The sequence below is a fragment of the Moschus berezovskii genome, chromosome 4, assembly GCF_049115385.1.
Source record: "Moschus berezovskii isolate FMDL1 chromosome 4, NW_MosBer_1.0, whole genome shotgun sequence".
Classification (NCBI taxonomy): Eukaryota; Metazoa; Chordata; class Mammalia; order Artiodactyla; family Moschidae; genus Moschus; species Moschus berezovskii.
In genome coordinates this window covers 40,823,545-40,847,800 of record NC_142463.1, presented here as the reverse complement: position 1 = coordinate 40,847,800, position 24,256 = coordinate 40,823,545, and the positions used below count along the sequence as shown (strand labels likewise).

At 37.1% G+C, this 24,256-nt stretch overlaps 1 protein-coding gene across 7 annotated transcripts in view; it reads right to left on the bottom strand.

The window, feature by feature from the left end:
- Positions 1-24,256, bottom strand: part of RAVER2 (ribonucleoprotein, PTB binding 2) — a 149,711-nt gene that overhangs the window by 90,922 nt on the left and 34,533 nt on the right. For all 7 annotated transcript variants that reach the window (XR_016037198.1, XM_055404091.2, XM_055404092.2 and 4 more), the window contains exons 3-4: positions 10,241-10,710; positions 7,319-7,510 (exon numbers count right to left, since the gene is read on the bottom strand). Coding sequence is in view for 6 of the 7 variants with exons in the window: in XM_055404091.2 (XP_055260066.2) it covers positions 7,319-7,510; positions 10,241-10,710 (662 nt within the window). In the remaining variant the exon portion in view is untranslated. The remainder of the gene's footprint in view (positions 1-7,318; positions 7,511-10,240; positions 10,711-24,256) is intronic.

The window sequence follows — 24,256 nt, the reverse complement described above, 5'->3', positions numbered from 1 at the left end:
TGTTGGTTGCTTTACAAATCAATATTTTCTTATAATTAAGGTCTTGATTCATTAACCTTCTAAAATGAAACAAAGATGAATGGGTTTCATATACATATAACCGGATAGCTAAATATATGACATTGTTCTCAGTTTTTAAAAACCAGCTCTCCTTGTCTATCCTCTAGTCCCTCAATGTCTACACACTCACATACAAGAAGCCAATCGCCACCCCACTACCAACAGAAATATGTAATCACAGAACAAAGTAACTAGACACCTGGAAAATGCAGCCACAAAAACTAAAGGCAACAAACCGAAGCACCTATAAGAGATGATAGGAAATAATAAGAATGTTAACTAAACAAAGCAGATAACCTAAAAAAAGATAACAATTTTTATTGGTAACATGAAACATGGAGAAGCATTTATAAAGAACAACCAATTAGAAATATGATGTACAAAAAGCACAACTGTTTGGGAAAAAATAATAGCAGCCATCACTTACTGTATAAACTTGGCATTGTTCTAAGCCTGTTACATGGACTAAATCACTTAATGCCCCAAAGCAACTCTACAGGGTTGGTATTATACCCCCATTCTATAGGTGAGGGAACTGAAGAAACGCATAAAGAATTATTCTTAACCTCTACTCTGTGCTTTAATAGATCTGTTAAATAGTACAATATATGCGACTGAAAAACAAAATAGTGATCTGAAAGGTCAGGTAAGATAAAGATCAAAGAATATATGAGCAAAGGATAAAGCAGGAACTGACAACAAAATAAAATGGCAATGAAAAATGCAAACAAAACAAAAGAAAAAACCAAGGCAATGAAGAGACTGGAAGTCTTAATGTCTACATAAAAGGAGTATCGGAAGGATTAGAAATGAAGGAAATCTTTGAAGAAATAATGGCTGAAAATTTCCCAGAATCAAAAAAAAAAACCCTCAAGAACACAAAATGAAAGGGTTCCAATTATGATACAGAAAAAAACACACCTGCTCACATTTCTTGGTATGAAATTAGAAACATCAAAGCCCTGCCCGCCCCCAATAGTAAAAACTTCCAGTGAGGAAGAACATATCTCAAAAAAAAAAAAAAATCCCAAAACAAAACAAGAAGCAGATTAATATAATCTTCATTCTCAAAGTATCACCACTGGATTTAAGAAGGCAACAAATCAATATTTTCAAAGTGCGGCAGGAAAAAAATCTTTGAATCTAGATTTTATATTCAGCTAAGGAACGACGAGTTGACTCACTGGAAAAGAGTCTGATGCTGGGAGGGATTGCGGGTGGGAGGAGATGGGGACAACAATGAGATGGCTGGATGGCATCACCAACTCGATGGACATGAGTTTGAGTGAACTCTGGGAGTTGGTGATGGACAGGGAGGCCTGGCATGCTGTGATTCATGGGGTCATAAAGAGTCGGACACGACTTAGCGACTGAACTGAACTGAAGTTATTAAATATGGAAAAGAAATAAAAAATATTTCCAGCCATACACAGTCTCAAAAGTTTTTACTACATGCATATCCTTTCTGAAAACAAGAATAAATGCATGATATTACATGATATGTGGAAATTAAGATATGTAATACTGTAGGTAACTTTAATCATGTATACAAAAACCAAGACCATAAAAACAAACAAAAACATTAAGGTTGGGAATTGAATGGCAGTCCAGTGGTTAGGACTCGGTGCTTTCACTGCCATGACCTGGGTACAATCCCTGGTCAGGGAACTAAGATCCTGCAAGCTGCATGGTATGATCCCCCCCCCTGCCAAAAGAAAAGAAAAAAAACCACACAAATTAAGGCAATCTTAAAGATGTCATTTATGCATTCTCAATATGGTGGTAGGTGGAATAGAAGGAAGCAGCAGGATGGAATTTAGAATGTGGGAAGGAAGGAAGAGATGCTGATCAGCCTTGGGTGTTAATAAGCTAGGAATAATCACCCACAGGATAAAAGAAAACACAGCACTCTTAAAGCAGAAGAAAATTCTAATTTATTCAATAGTAAATGGGAAACAAAAATAAAGGACAAGTTTAAAGACAACATGACAAGTGTTAGCAAATAGATCAGAGATTCCTCAAAAAATTAAAAACAGAACTACCATGTGACCCAGCAAGTCAACTTTTAGGTATTTATCCAAAGAAACAAAAAAACCCTAACTCCAAAAGATATATGGACCCCCATATTCATTGTTGCATTATTTACAATAACCAAGATATGAAAACAGCGTAAGTGTCCTAAAACTTGATGAATAGATAAAGAAAATGTGGTGAAAGTGAAGTCACTCAGTCATGTCCAACTCTTTGAGACCTTATGGACTATAGTCTGCCAGGCTCCTCCATCCATGGAACTTTCCAGGCAAGGATACTGGGGTGGGTTGCCATTTCCTTCTCTAGGGGATCTTCCTGATCCAGGGATTGAACCCAGGTCTCCTGCACTGCAAGTAGATTCTTTACCATCTGAGCCACCAGGGAAGCCCTGGCAAAATGTGGTATGTATATAGATAATGGAGTATTTTTCAGCCGCAAAAAGAATGAAATCTTGTCATTTGTAACAAAATGGATGAACTTGGAGGGCATTATGCTAAGTGAAATAAGTCAGACAGAGAAAGACTAATACTATATGATCTCACTTATATGTGGAATCTCAAAACAAAAACAAACCAAGACCACAGATACAGAGAACAGATTGATGGCTGCCAGAGGGACTGGGTGAAGAGTGAGTGAAATGCAAAGGGGGTGAAAAGTACAAACTCTAGTGTTAAGACAAGTCCTGAGAATGTAATGTACAGCAGTGACTATGGCTACCATTCATAATACTCTATTGCATATTTGAAGGCTGCCAAGAGATAGATCTTAAAAGTTCCCACACAAGAAAAAAAAATCTGTAATTATGTGTGGTGACGGATGCTAACTAGACTTACTGAGGTGATTGTTTCACAATATATGTAAATACTGAATCATTAGATATTCACCTAAAATCTAATATAATGGTGTATGTCAACTATATATCAAAAGAAACCTATATCAGAAGAACGGCTTTTAAAAGTTCTTAGGTAGCTATAACCTGGAGAAAAACTGTTAAGCTAAAAGGAAATCATTTAAAAATTGAAATATTCATAATATAAAATTAAGATACATAGCTATAGCATTAGTTACAGAAGTAAACTTACTTTAACTACATTCATCAGGAAACATAGGTTGAAAACAGAGGAGCTAACTACTGATATTAATAAAGATGGGAGAGAAAGAGTAAGTCCAAAGAAAGAAGCAAGAAGACTATAAACACAGGGCAAGAATAAGCAGCAGAAAAAACAAACAGTACACAAACACTATTTCTCTGAAAGGCAAAAGAGTCTGCAAGACTAACTGGGGGAAAGAAAATGCAAATAAACAAGACATACAATGAAAAAGAGGAGATTAGACATGACACATTTAAAAAATAAAATTTTATAAATAGCTGTGTGTCAATAAATTTTAAAACTCAGTGGATAAATTTGTAGACTATAATCCAATGCCACATATCCCACACAGAGAAAAATAAAACTAATATCTCTAATATTCACAGAAGAAACTTAAGTGGTGATCAATGATTTCCTTCTGGGAGAGACATAAGGACGAAGTCTACACAGTTTCACAGATGAGCTCTCTCAAACTTTCAAAGAACAGAAAACCCCTACTGTATACAAACTGATCCATGGACAGAAAGAAAAGAAGGAGGGGTTCAGAGAAAAAAAAAACATTTAATGAGGTCAATGTTTTCTCAATTTCAAAATTAAGCAAAAATGCTACCCCCAAATGTAGCATTTCTACTCATGAGAACATCTGCACATATAACAGATATTAAACAATGAAGTCAAACAATACATAGGAAAAAAATCTATCAATGAGGATTTACAACACAAGGATAGTATAACATTAGAAAAGTCTGTCAATGTGATTCAGCACTTTAATGAACTTAGGGAGAAATCACATAATTATCCCAATAGTTGTAGAAATATTCTGATAAAGTTCAATGCCAATTTTTGATCTTTTTTAAACAGAAAACTTGATAGAAGATATGTACCAAGAACCCATAAGAAAAAAAATTAATGCAGTAAATTACTTTTAAGGTTGAGAAAAATTTAAGATTTCTCACTGTTACTAATATCTAACCATGATATCTATTAGAAACGCTGTTTACTATGGTAAAGAATTGAATTTATGCACACATTAAAGAATATTGAGCAAGAGAATGACATAATTTGATTTGAGGATGAGAAAGATCACTTTTGTGGCACTGCAGAAGATGGATTAGAATAGGTAAGACTAATGACATGGCCATCATATAGCAGGTTACTCAAATCATCAAGGTGAGAAAAATTAGATCCCGAGTAAAGTAACACAGATGCTGACAAGTCTCAAGGATTTAATCGGTATCAGGATGTTGAACTGAAAGACTTGCTAAGATTCTTGGCATTCTGAACTGGAGAGCAGATGAAGATCAATCACGATTGAGTTTTTAGTTCTGACAGTTTTAGTCTGAATGAACAGATGCCACACATAGATATTACAGCACATAGAAAAGAAACTCCCAGGGAAAAACAGTTTCCATTTGGAAATGCTAAAATTGAACTATTCATATAACAAAAAGGGGATGTCTAATAATCATTTTAACATACAGATTTAGTGCTTTAGAACAATTTGGTTCAAAAACATAAGAGTGGGAATCATCACTGATAGGCAATGACTGAAGCCACTGGAGTGATGAAGAGGAAGAGAGTGAGGAAGCCCAGCCGAGAGGTCTACTGATAGCATCCCTCTGGGAAAAAGAAGGAAAGGATGGAACAGTTAGAGAGGAAAAGAATGATAGGTGGAATTCAAGGCAGTAGGCAGTTGGTTTTAAATGCTGCAAAGAAACCAGGCAAAGAAAGACGGAAAAGCACCTATGTGACTTGATCACAAAATTCCTGTTAATCTTAAAGAGAACAGATTCACTTAATAGTGGAGGCGGAAACTACACTGCACTGGGCTGAGAAGGAAATGAGAAACAGAAGGAAAAGAAGTGACTATGGGATCTAATTGTTCTGCATCTAGAAAGGAAAAGATTCGAGTGTGTTCATAAGCAAATGGGATGCAGGTAGTGAACAACAGGTCAATAGAAAGTAGAGGAGGCAGATTCTCGAGGATGGGCGGGGGCATGAGCCCCGGCTTTGGTGGGAGGGAAACAGAGCACTCCCTCCATGACAGCAAGGAGCTTTCTTTTGTTCACTCAGTTCAGTCGCTCAGTCATGTCCGACCCTTTGCGACCCCATGGACCGCAGCACGCCAGGCCTCCCTGTCCATCACCAGCTCCCGGAGCTTACTCAAGCTCATGGTCATTGAGTCAGTGATGCCATCCAACCATCTCATCCTCTGTCATCCCCTTCTCCTCCTGCCTTCAATCTTTCCCAGCATCAGGGTCTTTTCCAAGAAGTCAGTTCTTTGCATCAGGTGACCAGAGAACTGGAGTTTCAGCCTCAGCATCAGTCCTTCCAATGAATATTCAGGACTGATTTCCTTTAGGATGGACTGGTTGGATCTCCTTGCAGTCCAAGGGACTCTCGAGTCTTCTCCAACACCACAGTTCAAAAGCATCAATTCTTCCGCGCTCAGCGTTCTTTATAAGCCAACATCCATACATGACTACCGGAAAAACCATAGCTTTGACTAGACGGACCTTTGTTCACTGGTGAATCCTAAATACCTCTAATACATCTTGTATGTAGCAGGTACCCAGTAAGTATTTATGGAATGAATGCTATTAAAGAGAAAAAAGAAGTAAAAAGTGGGGCACTTTTGCTCAGGGAGTGTGAGAGAAAGTAAATGAATGAGTCCAGCACATGGCCTGTATATTTCTATAAAGTGTCAGCCACGACCATCAGATAGAAAGAAGGGCAAAGACTAGAAAAGAGTGAAGATTTGAACTAGTTTTGCTGGGGAGTCAGCGATAAAGAATGGTGCTGCGGCAGCACCAAGTCACCTAGTTGTCTGTGTTTCTCCAAGAAGACAGAGCATGTTGACTGCAAAAGTGGGTGACTGGAGGGATTCAGACTCAGAAACCCAGCAAATCCAATCCAACCAAGAGACAACTTGACTAGAGGCAATGAAATTGACAGTGGAAGAATGGCTGAAGTCATGAATTATGTCAGTCGAGGATGAGAATGACAGAAGAACCTAAGAAGGGAAGGAAAAACCAAAAAGGGAGAAGACATCCAGGACCAGAGGTAACATCAAAGAATACGAGGAGGAGGGCAAGTGAAATGACAGGAGGATACCAGTGACAACCTGTCATCTCTTCTGCCCTCCCTCCCGCCCCTGATTTTCCTTCTCTCTCCACTATCATTTACAAACCATTTCCAGACTAGGTGATTTCTTGTTGTCTTAACTATGATCTTGTATACATACTTTATAAATTCCCTTTGGAATTTGTAAACTTGCCCTCGCTTAAGTTCCATCTAAGCTGTGAGTGCTCCAGCCCTCCCTCTGCTTGCATCGAACTACCATTTCACCACACATCTCTTCACACTCAGCCTACCTACACCTTTTCCACTTTTCAAGCATGAAAATTCGTCTCCTCCTACTGCTGGAAAGGTTTTGTCACAACCAGAGTATGTTCAATCACTCATTCTCCCTCCTTGGGCCTGCCCGATTCAGCAAGTAAAAACACAGGGTGCCAGATAAACTGTGGATCATGTTTAATGTAAGTATGTCTCATGCAAAATCTGTATTCATCTGGCAATCGTATTCTCCACTCCCATCAACATTTCAAAATTGTACCTTAACATTACATTCAAATGTCACCTTTGCAATTCTGAAGTCTTCCCTGGACCCTTCAAAAGTGTGTTTTTTCCTTCATTTGATCAATGGGTACTTACTATTCTAGGTGCAAGGAGTAAGAAACTGTGAAGCAGGAATAGTTGCTCCCTACAAGGAATTTTCAACCAGAGAAGTAGAGAGGGGAGTATAAGAGACAGTTCCAATAAAGAAGTCAGTCCAACATGCACACTTATGAACAGTTTTTGAAAAAGGGGGCATGCTGCAATCAAAACTTGCAGAACAGGAACTCAAACATTTACTGAATAAATAAAAATTTCCTCAATTCTTGAGATGGATACACTTTACAAAACACAGTTTCCTCTATTTTACTGACTCCTGGCTTGATTTGGCAGAAGTATTATTTAGTCAATTAAAAAAAAAAGAATGTCTTCATGTAATAAAAATATAATGGAAGTCCAATCAATGATTAACTAGTTTGGATACTTGAATTTCTCTATGTTCTTAAAAAAAAACAACTTACCACACGTTGAGCTGCTATCAATGCTGCTAAGGTACTTCGCCCTGGTGCTCCCGGGGCACAGAAGGAAACTTGAACTTTGCTTCCCTTGATGGTCATACCATCAGCTGCTTGTTGAACCTCTTCAGCATGCTCTGCAGTGCTATATTCAACCACTGCAAAGCCACCAACATAACTACCTTCATCCTGTGCAAGCTGATGTGATACAATTATTAAAAAGGGAATTCTAATATTTAGTTAGAATTTATTTACAAGTATATCATCTGTAAATTCAAGGACAAATGTCTCAAAGCATGATACTGGTGAAAATATTGTATTCCTTTTTTTTTCTAAGTTTACTAGTTGGGTAGGTACAGTCTTTCTAGAAGATGGGAAGATAATTAAGATTCTGTCAAGCTTCTTTCTGCTTCTTTGAATCTGATTTATTTTAAAAGTCAATGTTCAAATGATCATAGTCCCTATGTATTTATATATAATTAATAATCTATAGAAAATTTTGGGGACACAACAATTGAACTTTCTTTAAAATAAATTTACCAGATACACAGATGATGAAACCTGTTGAATTTGATCATGTATCTATTTGATCAAATAGATACATTTGATCATGTATCTATTTGCATTATCAACAGAACAAAAGCAGAAGGAACCATATTCAACTTTTATTTTAATATTTTAGGTAGATCCCATGAATTTGGTCAAGTATACCAAAGTAAACCTTATTTATGAAATTGTGCCCCAGGTTTGTTTAAAATACCATATGCAGGACACAACCTTTTCCTGAATGTGCCCTAAATAAACTCCTGCAATGCAGAACTCAATTTATTTCCAGTCACCCATGTGCAAGAGTGTAAAGGGATATACTAAAGCCCTGGATCCATAAAGACTGGTACAAAGAGCAAAAATAAGAAAAAAATACAACACTGAAAAGTTTCTAAGTGTTGAACATATCTGAATCATCTTAAACACATTTGTATCTAGTGATAAATGTGATAAAATTTAGCTTTGTATGTCTCTGAAGTATAGCCATAGTCCAATAGAAATATCTACAAAACTTCTGTTTGGACTTGGCATCTCATAAATTGGTATACAATTCAATCATTTCTTAGTCACTTTTTAGCTTCTTTTCTCTTACTTTTGAAGCTTTTTTGTATAGTAGACCAAATTTCTATTTTTTCCCTTCTCATCCTTTCTTCCTTTTAAAACTGTCCTCAAATGTCTTTTCCTCCATAAAACATTCTTCCATTCACATGGGAGAAAGGGAAAATATCTACCTCTTCCAAATATTTCTCTGACAACCTCATTCCTTTTATCCAAACCAAATCTTAAAATTTAGATTTTAAGCCATTAGTCCCTTTGGTCCCTTTTGATCACAAGGTAAGAAGACTGTGTCTTCCACATAGTCTGTGTCAACCTACCAAACGAGAGAGCCTGAGTTTAACAGATTTACTGATAAAGGCATTTAAAGTGGCTTTATTAAGCTTTTGAAAATTTTTAAAATATTTTTAATATTCTTAGTTTATTATGTAATCTTCATGCCAAATAAATTATATTATCATTTTAAGTCTTTCAAAAGAAACTATCATTATAGTTTCATAGCACTGGTAATTTTAAAGAGCAATATTTCCATTCAATATGAGAGCCATTCAAATATGTGACAGCAAGACTTGTGATCTATTAATAAATTTCCATTACTTCAAAATATTTTAACAAAAGCTAAATGATCACTTACAATGATTGCAACAAATCTTTTTCTTTTTTAACCATATGGAAAAAAAGACCAGTAACTTAAGTCCCTTCTAACTCCAAGATTCACAATTCAAATACAATATGTAAAAAATAGCTTTCCCCTCATATTGGCTTCAAAGGCCTCAACTAAAGCTACAAAGAATTATGCTTGGCAACAGGATATCACTATATAATTCTTAGTATTCAAGAACAGCATATCAATAAGACAACTTTCAATAACTTGGCAAAGATTTGTCACGAAGTATTCTAATTTTTTGAAGCTCCATGGACAGTTTCTTTGATGATTATATTGGGATTGGAGGGGCAGAAATGTAAGAAAAAGTAAGATGCAGCATTAATTTTAATTAAACTATAAAAAATTTCAAACTTTCTACTGCAAGAGAAGAGATTCAATACATGTATGACAACAGAAAAATAAGGGTGAGCAGAGGAAAGATGGGAGATAAGAAGGAGCAAAGGAGGAGAGAATAAAAAGAAGGAAGAAATGAAGGGAAGTGAAAAAGAAAGATTTCATCAGGTGCTATAAAAATCTGTATGGGAAAGAGCCATGTACAGTATATATTTTTGTCTATTTGGTAGAATTTAATCAATTTTATTCTGATAAAGTGCTTGAAAATTCTTACCAATGTTGTCAGTTTTCAGGATCTTCTCTAAATGTCTCACTTACCATGACCCCATTAAGACAGAATAAAGCATTCTTTCTACACCATGTAACACTTTTCTGTTTCGCATTATCTCACTCTTCACACGGGATACAGTTATTTGCTTATCTGTCAGTGTACGCTACAAAACTGTGAGGTATAGAGAGAATGTCTTTCCGTTTGCTGTATTTCTGACATTTAGCAGTATGGCATCTGGCACTGAGAATGTGACAAATCAAATGTGGGTGGACGAGTGATCAATGCGTGAATGGTTCAAGAACAGATGGAAGGAGAAGGTGGATGCATTAAGTGATGGGTTTGCTAAGACATAATTATATAAAAACAATATAGTCTGGCCCATCAACAAAAGAAATTAATTTAAAATTTACCATCATATTAAAGTGTTCATTACAAACTAAAGTAGAATGAGATTATCCATGGTGATATTTACATAGGTATAATAAATATGTGAGTGCATTCGGATGCATATGTAGATATTTTCAAATATTTCAAATAATGCCTTGAAAATACATACCTGGCAAAACACAGGTTTATGGATACTGGAAAAAACCTGCAACAGCTCCTCTGAATCCCTATAGTCACTAGGGAGTTTATCTATACAAAGGCACTTAGAATGAATGAGCTCTGCGGCCAATAGATTAACATCCATCCACTGTGCAAAGACAGCTGATGCTCCCAACTGTTTACCCAATAGCTCCAATCGAGCCTTTGCAGCAAAGTCCTTTTTCATGTATTCTACAAATCCATAGCCTTTGGAATGGCCAGTAACTTCACTGTAGACAAGAAAACATCTCTCGACATTTCCATAAGCACGAACAAGTTCTTCAAACTCTTCTAATGTAAAAGAAGTGGGCAAGTTGGTGATACACAGCAAAGCATCTGTTGGCTGGAGCTGGACTACTAAGTCTTTTCCTCGAAAAGAATATTGATGAAACATCTGAATTGCATTCTGCGCTTGTTCCCCATTCAATAAGGTAACAAAAGCTGAAAGAAGATAAAATGAATGAGTTTTCTGAGCCAGTGTTTTCAAGTTTTTTTGATCATGACCCACAGTAAGAAATAGATTTTATACCTATGCCTCAGTACACATATGTAAGTGCGTTAGTCCTTAAATCATGTCTGACTCTTTGCAACCCCATGGATTGTAGCCCACCAGGCTCCTCTGTCCATGGAATTCTCCAGGCAAGAATATTAGAGTGGGCTGCCATTCTCTTTTCTCCAGGGGATCTTTCAAACCCAGGGATCAAACCCAGGTCTCCTGCATTGCAGGCAGATTCTTTACTCTCTGAGCCACTGGGGAAGCCCACACATATGTGCATATATATATATATTTCTGAAACAAATATCAGGAAGCAAAACACCTATCATCTGTAGTGCATTCTGATATTTTCTATTCTATGTCATTGTTTTTAAGTGCTGATACTCCCACTTAAACAATTTCATGACCAGTAACTCAAAAAAAAAAAAAAATCGCATGGACAGAGGAGCCTGGTAGGCTGCAGTCCTTGGGGTGGCGACTAGTCGGACACGACTGAGTGACTTCACTTTCACTTTTCACTTTCACACACTGGAGAAGGAAATGGCAACCCACTCCAGTGTTCTTGCCTGGAGAATCCCAGTGACGGTGGAGCCTGGTCGGCTGCGGTCTATGGGGTCGCAGAGTCGGAGACGACTGAAGCGACTTAGCAGCAGCAGCAGCAGCAACTCAAAAAAAAGACAACGTATATTAGGAGCTCCACTTCTGTGGGGAGGGGTGATGGTAGTCTTTTTAAATTACACACAGATTTGATATTTTCCATCAATAATATGTGATGCAAAATTTTATGAACTATTCTTTCTTTTCAGAGAGTTCTCAAAGGCCCTATTTGATAACAAGAATACCTAAAATATACCTTAAAAATAAGTAATTTTAAAATCATTTAAAAAAAGAATACCTAAAAGAACAAAGGCATAGCCAAAAGACACCAAATGCCCAGAGGAAGCCAAATCTTTCTCCAATTTATGTACATGTTTCCTTAAAATAAAATTAATTACACTGAAACCATACATACACACACAATTTGTAAACTGTTGGGATGAACAATATGGTATGAAAAGATCACAGGATTATGATACTGGACCAGTAGCTTACCTTCAAATCTTTGTAGAACAAACCAAAGGCGGGGAGGAACTATCCTGTTTACCTAATGAAGTTGTTCCAGCATTAAGCAACAAATAGACAAGATAATTTATAAAATCTAAAACATGATACAAATATAAAATTCTACATCAATGAAATATACACACACGTGTATCTAATAAGATTTTGAGCAATACTATAAGAAAAATCTTAAACCCCAGATAAAAGAAACAACACAGGACAAACCACAAATTAGAAACCCACTGTTCTCTCAACCTTCCTCCCACGCCCTCTTCTCTCCCTCTTTGGAACACACAGTGAAGGTGCCCCATATCAGTACCTAACCCACCCAAATGCAAAGCTAACAACATGGAAAATACGTACACAGCAAGAGAGAAGGAACTTAAACAGCACGAACAATCCTGCCTGCCATCTCACTCGGTCTGCTCCTCCCTTAGCTGGTCTCAGTACCCATGCGCCTCTCAGGCTGTGAGCATCTCTCCGCAGCAAGTGTGACGCTAACACTTAAAGAATTACATTTTTTATTTAACATGATATCCACATACAAGGAAACTACTTACAGAGGAATAGCTAACTCTTCGAGCACTAGGGGGAAAATGGCTTTGCTGCACTTAATGAGAGATTATCTCTTGGTTTCCAATAGCCCTTATAAAGGACTTGAGTTATTTTGATTCTATGCCTTTCTTTTCTTAGGCTGACATAGAACACCATTTAACGGTATTTTGCTAAAACCAGCAAACAAGTCAATGATCATTTGCAAATACTGATTATGTTCCTATTTAGCTCATAAGTTCATCAGTTCATATTTGATTTGAATTCTCCTGGTATCTGAAACTGTTAACCATTCCCTTCCTTAACTTCCTCAATAAAGTCCTTCCTGATTTTCTTCATACTTGCCTAAGCACTCCTCCTTCCATTTCCTTTGCTATATTCTTCTCCACTCACACCTGTAAGGTAGTAATCCTTAAGGTTCCTTCCTGGCAGAAGCACACACAGTGACAGCCGGCGACTGTACTCAGTAACCCTGAGACATAAACCCCTCTCTATGCCCCCTTCCCTGGGCACTCACATCCATGCCCCTGTATTCATTTCTCACGTGCCAGGCTCTGTGTTTAGGCACTGGAAAGGAGGGGGTCAACAAAACAAGTAAGATCCTTTTCAACAAGGACCCCACAATCCAATAGAGGATGACAGATTAGACAGAGAGTTACAAGTGTGATATTACCAAGAAGTATGGGGGCTATGAAAGCAATTAAATAGAGCAAAATGTCTAGTCTGGGGGCTCATAGAAAACCTCTTATTCTCTTGTCAACTCTCAAAACTACATTTCTAGTCCTTAGTTCCATATATATTCACATGCTGATTCATACATGATCAAACATAACTCATGATCTTCATCCTCTCCGTTCCTCTAAAATCTCAACATGGCTCAGCTTCCTTCATTCTCTGTCTTAGCTGCTAGCATCACACTCACAAACGGGAAACCTGGGAATTACCTGAGACCCTATGTGCTTTACCTCTCACTTAAAGGAATCCTCAAATTTTTCTCCAAATAGGTCTTGGATCCATCCTCTTTTCTTTATTCTTCTAGCTTTTTAATTCTTTTTCTTCAATGACAATAAAGCGAACTCTCAAAAATGAAAGTTTAATTGTGTCTGTCTGCTGCCTAAAATGCAATGATTTAGTATCAAAAATGAAGCCAAGACCCAGCGTAGTTATCATGCCATATGAGGCCCTTTTGATCTGACGCCAGCCTCATTAACTGTCAAACTTCCCTTCCCCACCACACTTCTTTATTCTCCAACAACAGTGAGTTGTTTGCAGTTCCCTAGGTATCACCTTGTTTCAAGCATCTATACATGTCATTCCCCTGCCTACAAGATCTCTCCCATATCTTCAGCCACTCAAATCTTTTAGTTAGCTTTCAAATTCAGCCCAGGGATTAATGTATCATGGTCTCCAGGAAGCTTTCTCTGATGTTTTCTTCCAGTTAGTTAATCCTTGTTTCATTACCCCTCTGTATTTTGAACACTGACTGGATTATTGCACACATCACAATGTATTATAATCTTTGTTTAGATGTCTGCAATCCTATCAACTGTGAGATCCCTAAACTGCTATGGAATATATCTCCAACAGCTATCATGCTGTCACACGCACAGTGGAGCATCTGTGTCAGCTGAATGGATGAGTGTATACATGCATAGATTAACTAGTACATTTTAAAACTGACAACTTCTCATTTTCCTTTTCGTAGGTATCTGCATTTGCTCAACCCAAGTAAGATATTTTGTGGTAGAATTTAGATAACATAATGAAGCAAATATAAAAGTCCAGGCAATAGGGAAAAGAGGTCATTGATTCTCTTCTATATCTTCTTCCATTTCTTTTCAAGGCAACAAAGTCTCTAAAAGAAGTCCAACTTTTGTCACATTGACTCTGAGGAAGAGGAAGATGTCACTCTACAGAGAAAACACTATAAGGCATTTGGAAATTAGTTCTGTTTCCATTTTCCTACCAAAATTTTAAGATTCAACAATTGGTCCCAATCCTTTCACAAGTCACAATTTTATGTATCCTTTGCCATGGCTGCTCTACTAGTTAAATTTATTATTGGCACAAATTTGATGGCAAGCATGCAAAAACTCCTTTCCCTAATGTTCAGTTCAGTCGCTCAGTCATGTCCGACTCTTTGCAACCCCATGAACTGCAGCATGCCAGGCCTCCCTGTCCATCACCAACTCCCAGAGTTTACCCAAACCCATGTCCATTAAGTCGGTGATGCCATCTAACCATCTCATTCTTTGTCGTCCCCTTCTCTTACCCTCAGTCTTTCCCAGCATCAGAGTCTTTTCAAAGGAGTCCACTTTTCACATCAGGTGGCCAAAGTATTGGAGTTTCAGCTGCAGCATCAGTCCTTCCAATGAATACCCAGGACTGATCTCCTTTAGGATGGACTGGTTGGATCTCCTTGCAATCCAAGGGACTCTCAAGAGTCTTCTCCAACACCACAATTCAAAAGCATCAGTTCTTCAGTGCTCAGCTTTCTTTATAGTCCAACTCTCATATCCATACATGACTACTGGAAAAACCATAGCCTTGACTAGATGGACCTTTGTTGACAAAGTAATGTCTCTGCTTTTTAACATGCTGTCTAGGTTGGTAATAACTTTCCTTCCAAGGAGCAAGTGTCTTTTAATTTCATTGCTGCAATCAGCATCTGCAGTGATTTTGGAGCCCAAAAAAATAAAATCAGCCAGTGTTTCCACGGTTTCCCCATCTATTTGCCAAGAAGTGATGGGACCAGATGCCATGATCTTTGTTTTCTGAATGTTGAGCTTTAAGCCAACTTTTTCACTCTCCTCTTTCACTTTCATCAAGAGGCTCTTTATTTCTTCTTCACTTTATCCCACAAGGGTAGTGTCATCTGCATATCTGAGGTTATTGATATTTCTCCCAGCAATCTTGATTCCAGCTTGTGCTTCATCCAGCCCAGCGTTTCTCATGATGTACTCTGCATATAAGTTAAATAAGCAGGGTTACAATATACAGATTTGATGTACTCCTTTTCCTACTTGGAATCAGTCTGTTGTTCCATGTCCAATTCTAACTGTTGCTTCCTGACCTGCATACAGGTTTCTCAAGAGGCAGGTCAGGTGGTCTGGTATTCCCATCTCTTTCAGAATTTTCCAGTTTATTGTGATCCATGCAGTCAAAGGCTTTGGCATAGGCAATAAATCAGAAGTAGATGTTTTTCTGGAACTCTCTTGCTTGTTCAATGATCCAGAGGATGTTGGCAATTTGATCTCTGGTTCCTCTGCCTTTTCTAGAGCCAGCTTGAACATCTGATGTATCCTATTCTAAAACAATTATTTCTTCTTATCTATAACAGAAAGCTCTGATTTTAAGGTCACAGTTTATAACTGCAGCCACCTTTATTAAACTATTATTATCTGTTTCCTCAACTACCATAGGTAATGAAATTCAAGGCAATGTCATTTAATACAATTACTAAGCTTCTTCCCTGTATTATTCTAGTGGGTGATTCAGGCTTTGTAGTATACATCTGTAACTTTACAATTACCATCAAATGATATTGATCTTTCCACATATAGTCAAAAAACTTTACAACAGCATACTTCCATTCCTCCCCTCTCAATCTTTGTGTTGCTGTCATGCATTTTATTTCTACAGGTGTTATAACCTCCACAATAGTGTTATTATTTTTACTTTAAACCACTATCTTTTAAACAGAACTGAATATTAACAAAACAGTTTTTATACACACACAGAAAACATCTGATATTCTTCATTTTTGTGTGTAGATCCAGATTTCCATCTAGCACCATTTTCTCCCTGCTTAAAGGACTTCTTTAAATACTTCTGATAAAGCAGGTCTGATGGTAATTAATTCTTTCAGCTTTTATATGATTAAAAAATATCTTTATTCATCCTTATTTTTAAAATATATTTTTGGTTGGTAAATAATTCCATGGGATTTTTTGATGTATAAATGACAAATAACATTATATTAGTTTTAGGTGTTTAATAATTCAATATTTATACATATTGTGAAGTAAGTCCAGTTAACATCCGTCACCACACATAATTACAAAAATTCAGGGGCAAGGGATGAGAATTTTTAAGATCTGCTTCCTTAACAACTTTCAAATATACACTACAGTACTGTTATTTGTAGGAATCATGCTATACATTACATCCCCATGACTTATTTCATATGGAAATTTGTACCTTATGACTCCCCTCACCCATTTCACCCCATCCCTAGCCTCTGGCTGTACCTATGAGCGCAAGGTTTTTTGGTTTTGTTCTAGATTTCACCTACAAGTGAGGTCACACAGTATTTGTAATTCCCTGATTTATTGCACTTAGCATAATGTTCTCAAGGCCCGTCCATGTTATCACAAATGATAAGATTCCATTCTTTTTAAGGCTGAATAATATTCCATTGTCTATGCATATATGACATCTTCCTTATCCACTTATCAGTAACCACTCAGGGAGTTTCCATGTCTTGACCGTGGTAAATAACACCACAATGAGCATGGGGATTCCTATATCTTTTTGAAATGTTTTCAATTCCTTCAAATTAATATCCCAAAGTGGAATTGCTGGACAATATGGTAGTTTCATTTTTAATTTTTTGAAAGTGAAAGTAAAGTTGCTTAGTCATGTCCGACTCTTTGTGACCCCATGGACTGTAGCTTACCAGGCTTCTCGGTCCATGGGATTTTCCAGGCAAGAATACTGGAGTGGGTTGCCATTTCCTTCTCCAGGGGATCTTTCTGACCTAGGGATCGAACCCGGGTCTCCCGCATTGTAGGCAGACGCTTTACCATCTGAGCCACCAGGAAAGCCCAATTTTTTATTTTTTTTTGAAGGACCTCCATTCTGTTTCCCGTAGTGATTGCATCAATTTCCATTCCCACCAACAATGTACAAGGGCTCCCTTTACTCCTTCTCTCCAACACTTAGTCTTGCTTTTTTGATAACAGGTATATTCTAACAGGTGTGAGGTGATAGATCACTGTGGTTTTGATTTGCACTTCCCTGATGATTAGTGATACTGAACGCCTCTCCATGAATCTGTTGCCCACCTGTATGCCTAATTTGGAAAAATGTCTCTTTAGATATCCTCTGCCAGGTTTTTAATTAGATTATTCTTTTGCTATTGAGTTGTATGAGTTCTTTATGTTTATGGATATTAGCTCCTTATCAGATTTAATTTGCAAATATTTTCTCCCATTAAGTAGGGTAGTGGTGGTGCTGTGTTAGTCACTCAGTCATGTCCGACTCTTTGAGACCCCATAGACTGCAGCACGCCATTTTCCCTGGCTTTCATCATCTCTCAGAGTTTGCTCAAACTCATGTCCATTGAGTCAGTGATGCTATCCAACCATCTCATCCTGTTGCCCCCTTTTACCCCAGCCCCCAATCTTTCCCAGCATCAGGGTCTTTTCCAATGAGTTGGCTCTTCACATCAGGTGGCCAAAGTATTAGAGCTTCAGCTTCATTCATCAGTCCTTCCAATGAATATTCAGGGTTGATTTCCTTTAAGATTCAGTAGTGTGGACAGTGTTAATTCTTCCAGTCCATGACCATGGAATACCTTCTGCTTATCTGTGACTTCTTCAGTATCTTTCATAAGTGTCTTAATAACTTTATTAAGTGTTCTTTTTTTGATCTTTTTTCTTTCAGTAAAGAAAGAAAAGATGTTGTCCCATGGTCTTTTCATTGTATTGTTTCCAATAAATATGCAGTCATATTTGTCTTTTTCCATCTAAACATAACATGTTCTTGGTGGGGAGAGCTGTTTTTAAGATTTTCTCTTTATCACTAATTACAAGTAAGTTGATTACAAATGTACCTTATTGTAGTTTTTTCATGTTTTGTCCTTGAGGTTGGTCAAGTTTTGAAAACCCCTGGATTCAGGCCAAATCTGGAAAATTTTCAGCTAGTAATTCTTTAAATGTTTTTTCTGTACTACTTTGTCTCTCATACAGAGACTCCATTACTCCAGTATTAGGGCTTTGAAGTTGGCCCGTAGTTCATGGATAACTCTGTCCACGTTTTATAGTTCTTTTTTCCTGTCTCATTTTGGCTGTTTCCATGTACTCACATTCACTGATCTGTTCTTCTGCAGTGTCTACTCTGCTGTGAATTCCATCTACCCATCCCATTTTTCATCCCAGAAATTGTAGTTTTCATTTCTAAAAGTGTGAATTAAGTATATTTAACATCTTCCATCCTCTACTTAATATGATCAATTTTTACTATAAATTCTTGTACATATGAAACACAGTTATAAACAGTTTTAATTCATCTATTTCAATTCCAGGTCAGTTTTGATTGATTTCTTATTATGGGCTGTACTATTCTGCTTCTTTGCCATACCTGGTCATTTTTAATTGGATACCAGACACTGACTTTCTACCTTGTTGGGTACTGGATGTTTTCATGTTCAAACAAATATTCTTGAGGTTTTTTTTTCTGGGTCGTGGTTAAGTTATCAGGAATGAGCTTGATCCTTACAGGTCTCACTTTTAAATTTTTAGCATTGTTAGTCTAGAGTTAATTTTCTCCACTTGAAACAAAACATTTTTGAATACTCCAATCAACCATGAATCATGATGTCTATTATCCTAGCTGGGAGGAATAGCACCATTCCTGGCTAAAAGTGAGCTGTAAAGCCTTTGTCAGTATTTTTAACATTGAAGTTGAACATAACTTACAAACCCAGTAATTCACTTGTGGAGAAAACACTGCAATGTATATCATAAGAAAGTAAAAGCATACTCATTGCAGCATTTTTTGAAATGCTGGAAAAGTTAAAGCTTCCTAAATGCCTATCAGTAATGAACAGATTTATCAGTGGTGATAAATTCACAGGACAGAATAACATGTAGCAGTATAAATCAATGAACTAAAAGCTATATGTACAATGCCACATCTGGTCATTTAGTTGCCAAATGAAAAACATAGGAGAATACCATTTATGTTGTTTAAAAAAACACCAAGTATTCAATATAACACAGTTAACTTTACATACAGTAGAATTTTAGGCATTAGTTGGGATGCTTTAACAAGAAACCACTTCAAAGTTTCAAAGACTTAACAAAACAAAAGGGTTTCTCCTGCTTGTTCATCATGCATATCCCACGCTGAACGGAAGGAAGGAGGCTTTGCTAATTATAGCCACTCTGGGACTATGTTTAAAGAGGACATACAACCTTCCTCAATCACTTTAGCAAGTTGTGGGGTGAGCAGTCAATCACATGCGAGCTCTGAAATCTTCTACCTGGAGGAGATACATGTCACTTTCACTACACTTCATTCATCAAAAGGCAAATCACATGTCCATTGGTAACTTCAAAGAGAGACAGGGAAGCACTATTTACCCTATGACTGGAACAAAAAGAATCTGTGAACAGCTCTAATAACTACCACAATGGCATGGCACAGATGGAAAGTGTGCACCAAATTTGTTAGTGCTTGCCCCTTGGCAAGGAGGGATGGAGGGAATGGAGTCAGAGAGAGGTAAAAACTTGATTTCATTTTTAACTGCAGTGTTCTTTTCTATACATCTTTTATAAGTCAGAAAAAATAAATGCAGAATTTATCATACTATCAGAGGTATTCACTTAATAGTACTACATTAGGGCTCTAGCATCTACATAATATTTTTTGCAGTAATTTCATAATTTTAATATGCATTATCTGCAATAACATTGTGACAGCTCCATACCGTGGACTGACACACAATACTTAGAACAGATTTATCATATTTGGTCTTTAGGTAAATAATAAATGTTTTAAAATTGTCTAAATATACCATTACATAATATTTTAATGACAAAAATACTTCAAAGTCTTTTTAAACTGAAGTATAACCAACACATAATATTAGTTTCAAGTATCTAACATAATAGGGTTCCCCCATGGCTCAAAGGAAAAGAATCCGTCTGCAATGCAGGAGCTGTGGGTTCAAACCCTGGGTCAGGAAGATCCCCTGAGGCAGGGCACAGCAACCCACTCCAGTATTCTTGCCTGGAGAATCCCATGGACAGAGGAGCCTGGTGGGCTACAGTTCATAGGGTTGCAAAGAGTCTCTTGCATCTCTTGCATTGCAAGCAAGGACTCCTGCATTGCATCAGGGGAGCCCCAATGCAGGGGACACAGGTTCAATCCCTGCTTGGGGAATTAAGATCCCACATGCTTTGGGGCAACTTAGCACTGGGATCCCATGCACTGCAGCTAGAGAAGACTCCATGTGCTGTAACTAGAGAAAGCCCACACACTGCAGTGAAGACCCAGTGCAGCCAGGAAAAAAAAAAAAAAAAAAAACCTGCTAATTTGGGAGTCAGTATCACGATTCAGCAACTAAACACCCCTCACACACACACACACCATAGTTATATCATCCTTCAGACATTAGCATCCCGACTCAGCGACTAAACACCACACACACACACACACGATAGTTATATCATCCTTCAGATATTAGCATCCCGACTCAGCGACTAAACACCACACACACACACACGATGGCTATATCATCCTTCAGACATGTCCTTACTTTTTTTGTCATCTCAAAGAGATGCTTTTAAATATTTATATATAATATGTACACAGAGAAAATAATCTAGTTTAGGCTTTTAATCTCAGATATAAAACATGCAGAAAAATTAAACAATTTTCCCAATTTGTATAACTAAAGGTCAAATAACATAATCTATATACTAAGTCCAATAATATATTATTAAAAATGAACAGTACTAAGCAAATTCAAAACACTCATTAAAATATTATAACATAACATTAGGACTTTCCTTATAAAACTTCATAAAGCTCTGGCAATATTATACATTTTTTTAAAAACCTATGCAAATTCCATTTTGTGCCTTTTTATTGAGGCATAGTTGATTTACAATATGGTATCATTTTAGGTGTATGTCAGTGATTCAAATGTTCACAGATTGTATTCCATTTAAACTATTATAAAATATTGGCTACTTCCCTGTGCTATACAATGTATCTTTATAGCTTATTTTATGTGTAATAGTTTGTACCTCTTAATCCTCTACCCTTATCTTGCCCTTCCCTGTTTCCTCTCCACACTGGTGACCACTAGTTTGTTCTCAATATCTGTGAGTCTATTTCTGCTTTGTCATATTCATTTATTTTTAGATTTCACATATAAGTGATAACATACAGTATTTATCTTTCTCTGACTTATTTCACTAAGCACAAGACACTGCAGGTCTATCCATGTTGCGGCAAAAGGCAAAATTTCATTCTTTCTTTATGGCTGAATGGTATTGCAGAGTGTGTGTGTGTGTGTGTGTCTGTGTGTGTGTGTCTGTGTATCTGTGTGTGTGTGTCTGTGTGTGTGTGTGTCTGTGTGTGTGTCTGCCTGTGTGTGTGTGTATATATATACCACTTCTTCTTTATCTATTCATCTGTTGATGGATGGATGTTTAGGTTGCTTCATAGCCTGGCTACTGTAAATAGCATTGATATGAACATTGGGGTGCATGTATCTTTTTGAATTAGTGTTTTCACTTTATTTAGCCAGGAGTGGAGTTGCTAAAAATTGAGGTAGCTCAATTTTTAGTTTTATGAGGAACCTCCACAGTTTTCCAGAAGCTGCACCAATTTACATTGGTGTAAATCCAAATCCCCAACATTGTAGGAGAGTGCCTTTTCATCACATTTCTGACGTTTGTTTTTTGTTTTTTTAAAAAATAATAGTCATATTGACAAGTGTGAGGTGATATTTCATTGTGGTTTTGATTTGTAGTTCTCTGATGATTAGCAATGCTAAGCATCTTTTCACGTGCCTCTTGGCCACCTGTATGTCTCCCTTGGAAAAAATGTCTATTCAGGTCTTCCGCCCATTTTAGTTGGATTGTTTAGTTTTTTTGATAGAGTTGTATGAGCTGTTCATATATTTTGAATATTAATCATCTATCAGTCATACCATTTGCAAATATTTCTCCCATTCGGTAGGTTGTCTTTTCATTTTATCAAGGTTCCCTCCTCTATGCAAAAGCTTTTAAGTTCAATTAGGTCCATTTGTTTACTTTTGCTTTTGCTTCCTTTGTTTTAGGAGGGATAGCCAAAAAAAATACTGCTACAGGATTTACATCAAAGGATGTTCTGCCTATGTTTTCTTCTAGAATCTTATGGTTTCCAGTCTTACATTTAGATTTTTAATCCATTTTGAGTTTAATTTTGTCTATGGTATGAGAAAATGTTCTAATTTCATTCTTTAGAAGAGCTGTCCAGTTTTCTGAGCATCATTTCTTGAAGAGACTGTATCAAATTCGTTGATGAGTTTTTGGTGGCACCTTTAGAAATCTCTATGTATAACATATGTCATCTGTTTCACTTCTCCCTTTCTAATTTGGGTTTTTCTTCTTTCTATTGTCTGGCTGCTATGGCTAGGACTTCCAATACCATGTTGGATAAAAGTGGCAATAGTGGGCATCCTTGCCTTAGTCTTGATCTCAGAGGAAATGCTTTCAGCTTTTCACCACTAAATATGATGTTAGCCATGGCTTATCAGATGGCCTTTATTAGAGGTTTGTTCCCTCTATACCCACTGTGTTGAAAGTTTTAACCATAAATGGATGTTGAATTTTGTCAAAAGCTTTTTCTGCATATTTAGACGGTCATGATTTTTATTCTTCAATTTTTGATATGATTTATCAGATTGATTAATTTGCAGATTTTGAACTATGCTTGCATCCCCAAAATAAGCCCTGTTTGCTCATGGTATATGATCTTTTCAATGTATTGCTGATTTCAGTTTGCTGATATTTTGTTCAGAATTTTTACATCCATGTTCATCAGTCATACTGTCTTGTACTTTTCAATTTTTGTGGTATATTTGGTTTTGTTACTAGGGTGATGCTGGTCTTGTAGAATTAGTTCTGAAGTATTCATTCCTCTGTAATTTTTTTGAGTAGTTTGAGAAGGATACATGTTAACTCTTCTCCAAACATTTAATAGAAAATACCTGTGAACCCATCCAAACTGGTGCTTTGGATTCTATTTGTGTGTACAGCTTTCAAAGTGAAAGTTTCTCAGTCGTGTCCAACTCTCTGTGGCCCCATGGGCAGTCCAAGGAATTCTCCAGCCCAGAATACTAGAGTGGATAGCCCTTCCCTTCTCCAGGGATTTTCCAAACCCAGGGATCAAACTCAGGTCTCCCGCATTGTAGGTAGATTCTTTACTAGTTGAGCCACAAGGGAAGCCTGTAAAACTTTCAGTCTCTCCATCAAATCTGAAAGTCTTGGTATAGTATTGTTGGTTGTAGGTCCTTCCCTTTCATCACTTTAAATATATTGTGCCACTCCCTTCTTGCCTGCATAGCTTCTGCGGAAAAGTCAGCTGATTGCCTTACAGGAGTTTCCTTTTATATAACTTACTACTTTTCCCTTGCTGCTTTTTATACTGTCTTTATTTTTTGCCATTTTAATTACAAAGTGTCTTGCTGTGGTCCTTTTTGGGTTGATCCTGTTTGAGACTCTCTGTGCTTCCTATATCTTAATGTTTGTTTTCTTTCTCAGGTTAGGGAAGCTTTTCAGTTATTATATCTTCAAATATGTTCTCTGCCTCTCTCTCGCTCTTCTTCTGGGATCTCTATAATGTTAGTGTGCCTGATGTTGTCTCTGAGGTCTTTTAAACCATCTCCATTTCTTTTTATTTTTTTTTCTGTTAAGCATCAGTAATTTCTACTCCTGTCTTCCAGCTCACTGATTCATTCCTCTTATCATTTAATCTACTTTTGATCCCTCCTGGTATAACAGAAGGAATCCACCATCCTGCTATTCTTTATTTCAGTTACTGCATTCTTTATCTCTG